The following is a 9,546-nucleotide window of genomic DNA, read 5'->3' as shown; positions in this document are numbered from 1 at the left end:
TCCCTGGTCCCGTCCCCTCTGCAGCCCCCACCCGGGTATTTTTGCCCAGGAATGTGTTGCCCTGAGCCTGCTCTGCTCCAGGCTGGACAGTCCCAGCTCTCTCAGGCTCTCCTCATGGCAGAGATGCTCCAGTCCCTCCATCACCTTCCTGGCCTCCTTCTAGACTCTGCCCAGTCTGTCCCTGTCTCCTACACTGGGCAGCCCAGGTCTGGGCCCAGCACTCCAGGGCTGGCCTCACTGGTGTGGGGCAGAGGGGAAGGATCCCCTCCCTCCCTGGGCTGTGACACAGCTCCCAGTGCAGCCCAGGATGCTGTTCTGCATTGCTGCAGGAGCACATTGCTGGCCCATGGGCATCCTGGTGTCCAGCAGGACTCTGGCAAATTTTTCTTTTCCAGCTGGCTGGCCCCCAGCAGATACTGGTGCCTGTTGCACCAGATACTGGTGGTTGCTCCCTCCCAAGGACAGGACTCAGCACTTGTTATTGAACTGTCACCGTTGTTAAAATGTCATCCCTGTGGATGGCAGCATTTCTCTCTGGCAGATCAGCCACTCCTCCTTGTTTTGTGGGAGGGTAGACTCTGCCCCATCACTCAGTTACTAAAAAGGGTCAGAAAGGACTGGTCTTAGCATTGTCCTCCAGGGCACACTGCTGGACTTTGTGCCATTGTTCACCAGGGATCCAAGAAGGCAGATTTTGTGCAAGGCATCTTTGCTTCTATGTACATATTGAGAAAGAGTTGGTAGGATTCACAGCAGGGATTTCTGCTTCATATCTTATGTGGGGAAAATGTAATGATCCATGCTCCCTCTCACTAGTGGTGGATAAAGTGGTCCTGTTGTTGGTGACGATGGATATCAGCTGCATAGGAACTGTGCCAGTCTGGTGTGACATACTGTGGGATGAGGCCCTCTGAGGGAGGTAAAAGCTGGTGTGCAGAGATCCTTCAAAGACTATTCTTCAAACAACAGAAGCCCCTGCTTTGTGAGGATCAGGAACAATTCCTAGGCAAGGGCTGAAACTGTGCTTCTGTGAGTTCCTTTACCTCCAAGGTCAATTTTTCCATTAATGATGACAGATTGTCCTGGTTTATTGATGATTGAGAGAGAGAGAGACAGGGACTACTGACTTATGATCAGAATCTCAATTAACTGTGAGCTACATATGCTTATATACCATTTTTAGGAAGGCTAGTAATTTTTTATTACATTCATTGAGTTAAACATCACACAGACAAACTTTACACTTCTACTTAGTTAAATCATCTTTCCTGTTACCAGTCTTGATCCAATCTTCTTGTAATCTTCAAAGCTCTTTTTGCTCTTGCCAAGGCAACTTGGTTATCAAAGTGCATATGCTAATTAAATCCACAGTACTCTCTGTCTTAGCTTTCACACTAGTTTGAAAGACACATGTCTGCCATGAAGGCTGGGAATCTTCCTGGAATGGAAAGCTCCCTCCATCCAAATTGTTCTAACTTGAAATTTCGGGGCTTCCAGGAAAAGATATGGGAAAAGAAATAATATTTCTTTACTGGAATATATATATATATATATATATATATACACGCAACAAGGGAGAATAAACAACCAAAACAAGGGCAACAACCCCCCAAAGCAGTCCCACGTCCCACCCATCCAGCAGTTTCTCCCGTTGCTGTAGTTCTGGCCACAGCCGGCAGAGGGCGCTGCAGGCTCCTGTCGGGGCAGAGTGGCTGCAGCAGCTCTGCCGTGGCTCCAGGGGGCGCTGTTGGCTCAGGCAGCTTCAGGGGCCGCCTTGCCAGCCCTGAGCCAGCCCTGGGGCTGACGGCACCCTCGGGGACAGAGAACATGGGGCTTTGGTTTTCCTGGTTCTCACCTGTCTGGTGCAGTATCCTGGTGTGGCAGCTTTGCTGAGGTTCCAGTCAAACAGCAGCTGGGGCTCCCTCTCTCCAGAGAGAAAGAGAATAAGTGGAGTGGTCTGGTTTCCCCTGAAGCACCGACACAGATGGTGAGGGTCTTCTTGGCAATGGGAGTGTTGAAAAGTCCCTGTCAACCAGCAGCTGCCGCAAGCAACGGGCTCACCCATGGGTGGCAAGGAGAATTCTGAAGCAGTGCTGGGTCCAACACCAAAACCTGCCCAAACTGCCCTGCTCCTAGCATAGCCAGCTGGTTCTTCCCTCATCAAGCCAGTGCCCAATCCCGCTCTCCCTCCCTGGAAGCTTCCAATGAAGTGGGAGGGTCACTGGCCAATTCTTTTGTAACTCAACTGCCCATCATTGATTCCCCACTGCTCTCAACTGCCCTCTCCTCTCCACATCCCCCTTTTCAGGTAACAAATGGGAGATAGTTCACCAAAAAAGCCCTCCCAAACCCACAACATGTTCCACCTTGAATTTCTTCCCATGCCAACACATTACCTCAAACTTAAACTTTTAAAATATATACATACATACATGCAGATATGGATACAAGCACAGTGTCTTGAGCAATTCACCCCAAAACAAGGTCATCTTGAAATACACATCTTCTTTCTCCATATTCTGCATCACCCACCAAGTGCAACCCAGTCCCAGACAAAGACAACCCCACGGATAGGCCAGGTACTGGGAGGCAAATGGCTTGAGCTCAGCCCTCCTCTCTCCATGGCTTGAAGGTGGCCATCAAACACGTGGCCCAGGAGAGCATCCAGCAGTGGGACGAGCTGGTGCATGAGCAGGACCAGCGGGACAGGGTGGGCTGGGGAGGGCTGGGATACAGCCGAGAGCCCGGCAGTGGCTGGCGGGGATTGGCAGGGGGATGGTGGGCATGGGCTCAGAGCCAGAGCCAAAGCATGGCAGGCCTGGCAATACCAGTCACTGGGCTGGGGCTGGGCAGGGGCCACCTGCCAAGCATCCCCTGGGGCTTGGCACGAAGCCCAAGCACCAGGGAGGCTGCCCAGAGGGGACACCGAGGCATCCCAGGCAGGAGCCAGCGCAGCAGCCACAGGGCAGCATCAGGCCTGCTGGAGGCATTGTCTCCTCCTCACAGCCCGACGGCACCCGTGTTCCTCTGGAGATCGTGCTCATGGAGAAGGTGGGCTCTGGCTGCCCCTACATCATCCAGCTCCTCGACTGGTTAGAGCTGCCTGACAGCTTCCTGCTGGTCATGGAGCGCCCGGAGGCATCTCGGGATCTCCTGCAGTTGCTGCTGGAGCAGGAGTTCCTGTGCGAGGAGGTGGCGCGCTGGCTTTTCTGCCAGGTGCTGGAGGCCATGTGGCACTGCACCGCCTGCGGCGTCCTGCACCGGGACACTGAGCCGGAGAACCTCCTCGTGGGGCCGGAGAGCGGCGAGCTGAAGCTCATCGACTTCAGTCGCAGCACCTTCCTCCAGGAGCGCGCCTTCACACGATTTGCCGGTGAGCCCCCAGCCCGGGCCCTGCTCCCAGTGCCGGGCACTGCACGGCCCCATTCCCTCCTGGGCCGTGGGCTGCAGCCTTCAGCCGGCTGCCGGCTCCTGGGGCACGGCATCTGCCCCGTGCCAAAGGGCAGCCGGCCCTGCCGGCAGAGAGGGGGCTGCATAAGCCGGGCCCCGGCCTCTCGGCCTGCCTGGCCAGCAAGGCCGTGGGCTGCTCTGCCGGCCTCCTTTGCCTTGCACAAGGGCTCCTTGCCTTTGGCCAGTTGCCTGGGGAACGTGGGGTGCCCTCCGGGGGAAGTGGGACCCGCCGGCACAGCCCCTGCCTCAGCCAGGAGTCCAAGTCCCCCGCAGACAGGCCAGAGCTGGAGCAGATCTTGTGCCACCCTTGGGTGCTGGGCTGGGCATTTTTGATGCTTCGCCGCAGCCTGTGCAGCACCTGCTAACCACGTCCCATGCAGAACCCCAAAAATAAAACAAGCACAAACCCATTGCGGGCTGTCAAGTCTGGTCCTTGCCAGCAGCTTCAGCTGAAGAAAGCTCTTGGGAAAAGGGGAAATCCCAGTGATCCCTTCAGCCTTCTTCAAGCTTTCCCTGCCTTTCCTTCAGCATGGTAACTTTGTGTCTTCCAGCACTAGAGGGCCAGGAGGGCCTTGAACAAACCAAGAAATGCAACAGTGAAACAAGAGCTGCCCTTTCAAGCTGAAGCAAAGGCCACCGGGGCTCTCCTGAAGTGAAACCAGGGAGGGCTCTGGCTGCATTGCCACAGCCAGCGGCTGGCAGGGGCACAGACCTTGCTCTGCTAGCCAAGCTGGCACCAGAACCAGAACCCCCAAAAGGTCATTTAAGCCCTGATGGACTCTTCCTCTCTCTCTCCAATGGGCTGCAGGCAAACCTAGGCCTGGCCTGGCGGCTCATGGCAGAGCCTTCTTCCTCCCCAGAGAGCCTCCTCACTGTGTTCCCCCACCAGCCCGGCACTCCCCAGCTCAGCCCCCAGAGCCAGGCCTCGCCCGCGCCCCAGGCGCCCTGAGCCAAGTGGGGATTGCGGCCATCCCGGCACAGCCACAGCAAATCCATCCAGCTTCACACCTCTGACAAGGAGCGTGAGATTATTAACCTCTGGAGCTCTTGGCTTTAACTTTGCTGAGCTATCTTAACTGATCAAAGCAGCTTATAGTTGCTAAAAAGATTATTTATTACAAAGCACATCTTATTACATATCACATCAGTCTCAAAGGTTGAGCAGAAATGCAATGGCAGAAGGAATGCCAAAAGGAATTGACAAATTGCAGTGACAGATGGCTAAAAAGCTCCAACTCTTCTCAATACCAACTCTTATACAGAATTTTCCCAACAAGGTATGACACAAACTCGCACCACCCCTTTTTAACCTATTAGAATTCTAGTTTCTTAACGCACTCTGTTACATATAAACTATGCATACGACCTATCTTGTTCTATCCAAAAAATGCAAACCACATTCTTACTATAGCTCTAGTATGTCTATATACTCACTACAACCATGGTCCTGGAGCCTCAACTGAAAACATCAGTATGTTTTTTCAACCTTCACTAGAACTCGCACTGCAACTTTGGCATTTGAAACCTTTCACTTGCTAAAAGCACTAGAGCCCATACTAAAACTTACTTACTGACTCACTTACTTATCCTAAAACTTATGTGTGAGTGGCTTAATATATTCAATTCAAGTGGCTTAATACATTCTTTCACAGGATTTCATTCAGTCCCTGCATTCTGATTTCTCTCTGAGGAATTCAGAGAGACCTCTGACCCACTGACTCCAACAGGGAATTAAATTGGCCAATTCTGCCAGGAATGCAAAACCATCCTGGGGTTTGTTTGGCCAAAGATGGACCATGAAGGTGTCTCTACTAGCAGTGGGTGTGAGTGCTGATACTTTTGGGTTGTGTGGTGCCTCTGGCCCCTCACAAGTCAGGGCAAGGCTGAAGGAAAGAAGCTGCAGGTGAGGGCAATGTTGGCTGTTTCAAACTGCTTGGAGCAGAACTAGAAGAACAGCTTTCCTCCTTTCTCTCCATCATTGGAAAGAATATTAAGATGAAGCTGCAGTAAACTATGTCTTTTGTGGGTTGTTGTGCGGTTGTTGTTTTCTCTGGCTTTTAAATTTATTTCCAAGGGGTGTAGTGAGGAGCAAGTTGCTGGGTTGCATGATTTCTGACTGAGCTATCACAGAAATGGGTATCTTGTGTGCACAGGCTTCCTGGCAAATCAAGATGTGATGTGGAAATCCTAAGTGAGGATTTCCAGCCTTGACTACGCATGACACAGGCTTCTGAAAATGGAACTGATCTTGGCAGAATAACAGCTGTGAAGTGAAGCAGAACTAAAATACAGGGAAGCAGAAAAAACAAGTGCAGTGGTACTTCTTGGTCTTGCATGCACCTCGTGCCCCTGCCTCTGTGAATACTTGGTTTTGCAGCTCAATGGAGTTCATTTCAGTGTTTGTTGCGTTTGACTTTTGTGGTCAGTTCCTCTAAACAAGTCCCCTTCTTTACTGGACACATCCCTGGAGTGGGACCAGACTCACCCTTAGCCTGGAGGAATTCTCTGCTCCTCTGGAGAGGGGATGAAGCCAAGGGTTATGAGCAAAGGAAAACAACCAAACCATGGGCATTATGTCCTTGATGCATGCAGCACCACTTGTTTGCCAAGTTCCCAGCACTGATCCATCAAAACAAGAAAATGCCTGTTCCTTCACTCCTCTAGCTCTTCCCCCCACACCTCCCGTGCTTCCCCTGCTCTTAGCCTTGGTGTACCAATGTCCTGCATTCTTTTAATGTCTGGAATAGTTAGGAATAAACATGCTGGAAAAGGGCACTCTGAATTGGTGTCACCTGTCATGGATAAAACCCCATAGTGACAATCAGAGCACAAGTGTGAAAGCTGGGATCCTTTGACTTCTGCAGTGGACTTCATTGTCTTTTCCTCCTCTCTTTCAGCACAGGAAACAATCCTTACTTCCCACCTTTGCCAAAAGCTGTGGTGTTTGAGCAGCCAAAGCCAAGAGGTTTCAGCACCAGGGGTCTGTGCTGGAGGGCTCCTGGTCCTGCCCATGCTGTGGGCTAAGCCAGAGGGATGCAGGGTTCCTCTTTTCCTCCCTGCTGGGAGTAGCTGCCTAGGGAATCTGGGATCTGGGTGAAACTCCAGCTCTCCAGGTGTTCAGGGATGCAAGGTCTGAGGGACTACCTTTACCTGTGTCTTTCCAGGTCAGCAGGAACAAGAGGAAATGGGGTGCCAGAGCCATGTCCTATCAGGCTGCATTTCCCTCTGAGGACAGAGAATCTGGGCTGAGGTGAGATTGCCACGAGTGCTTGGATGAGCAATCCAGGGAACAGAGAGCTCGGAATTGCAGCAGCTGCTGGAACCATTGCCTTAGGTCTGCTCTGTCTGTGACCAGTGGGATTTGTGCTGGAGAGAGAGGCGCTGTCTGGAACAAAAGGTGGAGTAATCCTCTCTGGGATGTGCAGTGAAGGACTGAATAGCATGGAGGGAGAAAGTATTTTAAACTCTATCACTATTTCTCCCAAAACTGGTGATGGGGTGGCTGGGTTTGGTCTGGGCCTGTTATTCTTCATGCAATTTTGAAATTCTGTTGTAAGATTTACTGTCCAGCATCCTTCTAACAAAAGGTGACAGAAATTTGGAACTTGGGTCCATTCACTGAAAAAGTTGCCAAGGCTAGAGGACTGGGGTGATAACTGCTTCCAGGAAAGGTTACTTACTAATACTATGTCAGACTTCCCTCAGTGATTATCAGTCCTGAATAGCTGTGAGTTCATGTTCTCTCACTTGGGAATTAGAAATAATTTCAGTATAAGTAGAAATTTTAGAAAAATCCAGCTAAAAATCTCACATCTGTTCCCTCTAAATTATCTCAGTTTTTCCCAGTTAGGAGCTGCACAGAAGTCAGGCAGGGGAAATGGCATCAGGGAACAGCTGGAAAATCAAAGCACAAAGAGAAGATACAGCAGCAAAGGGTAGGAAAAGGGAAAGGTTTCTGAAAGCATTTCTGTAGTCAAATTAATAATTATTTCAGATCCCCCAGTGTGAAGAACACAAACTCACAGCAATTCAGGCCTGACAGTCCCCAGCAGTGAGAGCTCAGCACACATCCACAGAGGCAAGACCATCATCTGAAAGAAAAAAAAATTAGAAGGAAAAGGTGATTTCTTTTGCTTCAAAGTTATTTCAAGTTCTTAAAGTCTAACCAATATTTGCTCTCAATTTGGGTTGAGTGAATCATGAGCAGTGGGCACAGGTCATGTCATTCACTTAGCTGAAACCCCAGGGTAGGTTAGAGGGGAAACAAGAGATGTTTGTGTAGGAAAATGTGAGGGGATGTCAAGGGCAGTGAGGTGGCATTTTTGAGGGGATTGCTGAGGTAGCTGAAGGGAGCTCAGCAGACAATTTCCCTGGGAAAGCCAAGGCCCCTGGGGAGCACAGCCAGGGCTCTCCAGGGGTAGCAGGGAGGGCTCAGTGTTGCAGCCCCTTAAGAATGAGACTCAGACACCGAGATCTTTTTGCTGCAAAAGAGTCCACTTTATTGTTTCAACTACCTCTTTTTATACATTAGTGTATAAGGGATACCTTTTCTAACATGCAATCTGATTGGTTACAATGTTTTCCTTTCTATAAAAGCTACTTGTTAATAGGTACATCTAGGATAACATAAATCAAATAAAGCTATTGCAAAATCATCTCTTTGAAGTAGTTCTACTATAGTCAAAACAGGATCTTGTCTCTCCAGATGTGCTTTCCTAAATCCTTGAGCAGTCACTGTAAATGCTTTATGACTTTGTTTTCCTTCTCTGAACAGTCACAAGGACACCATGACCTATGTTTCGCCTTTTCATTGTCCCGGCGTCTTGCGATACACTGGGGTGAGTGTCAGAGCTGCAGCTAGGCTCCCAACATCTCCCCCTCTCTTTTCAAAGACAGTGTCTGCAATTCGTCTTATTTGAAAAGAAAAACATCGGATGAGACAAGGTCCCATAACAATAACTATAATGATTATTAGTATAACGACTGTGACTCCTTTGATAATGTCCTTAAGCCAAGCTGAAATACCAAAAGAAAGCAACCAATCATCGAACGGGTTATGGTTTACAGTAATCTTTGATGTATGATCTTGTAGCCATTGAAGTTTCTCATGTATGGAAGCGCTGTGATCAGACAGATTGAAACAACACATTCCTTCAAATTCTTCACATCCCCAATTTTGTCTTAATAGCAAATAGTCTATGGCAGCCCTGTTTTGCAACACTGCCTGTCGTAAGCTATTAGTGTCTTGGGCCATTTGAGTAATTATAGAAGTAGTGACATTAGATTGCTTTACTACCCAACAAGCAAGATGCTGAATTTGAGTTAAGGCTTGGGCACTTGCTACAAAAGGAACCATGGAAGCAAATATTCTGGCAGTCCGGCTCCAAAGTTCTACCTCATCGTCACAGTCTGGTGCCAGCTGCATAGCTTCTCTTTTGGTACGAGTGTTGTTTAGAGTTCTGATGAGGCCTTGTGTAGTTGTAAGTAAAGAAAGTTGGCCCAAGTAACATGGTCCTCCCATAGCATAACGAGGAATACCTTGCCATGCCCTGTCACCACAAATAAGATAAACATCAGAAGGTAGAGATAGGGGCTTGGAAATGTTCAGATGGATGTGCCCCATATCCCATCCATAAGGTGAGGAGCCACAATATTCAGAAACATTATAATTTCGATTGGGTGTTACCCAATTTTGCCTTTTTTGTTTGTTTGTTGTCCAGGAAAAACTGCCAAAATAAATACAACCGCTGTGATTTAACAATCGACTATCTAAAAGGTTGAATTCTTGTGGATCCCAAGGTAATGTCTGGTTAAGTGTACTTATGTATTTCGCAGTGCAGTAACTAACATTACCTGTAACACAGCTAGAGGCAAATCTAGATACTGAAAAAAAGAGATCCGATCAGCATGTTCTAAATGGGTCGGCTGTCGGCATTTGAGGTGCAGGCAAAAGTCTTTACACGGGTTTTATCATGCCCAGGCCAACCAAAAATTGGTGCGTGGAAATGACACAGTGCTTGTTCAGTTGACATGGCTATGAGATTCACACACCAAGGCAGAACGTAGAATTCAATTCAGCTCATAAGTGTCCACAAT

The 9,546-nt window shown here is 49.2% G+C and overlaps 1 protein-coding gene across 1 annotated transcript; it reads left to right on the top strand.

The window, feature by feature from the left end:
* Positions 1-2,784: 2,784 nt before the first annotated feature.
* On the top strand, positions 2,785-3,783 carry LOC306816281 (uncharacterized protein; the record flags this gene model as incomplete). The annotated part of the gene is made up of 1 exon (XM_079332742.1): positions 2,785-3,783. One exon carries the CDS (start codon positions 2,785-2,787, stop codon positions 3,781-3,783), a length of 999 nt encoding a protein of 332 aa, XP_079188868.1.
* Between the last annotated feature and the right edge of the window lie 5,763 nt (positions 3,784-9,546).

This window comes from Erithacus rubecula (genome assembly GCF_903797595.1).
Source record: "Erithacus rubecula genome assembly, contig: scaffold_490_arrow_ctg1, whole genome shotgun sequence".
NCBI classification, from domain to species: domain Eukaryota; kingdom Metazoa; phylum Chordata; class Aves; order Passeriformes; family Muscicapidae; genus Erithacus; species Erithacus rubecula.
The sequence above is the reverse complement of the archived record's forward strand: the minus strand, read 5'-3'. Positions and strand labels throughout refer to the sequence as shown.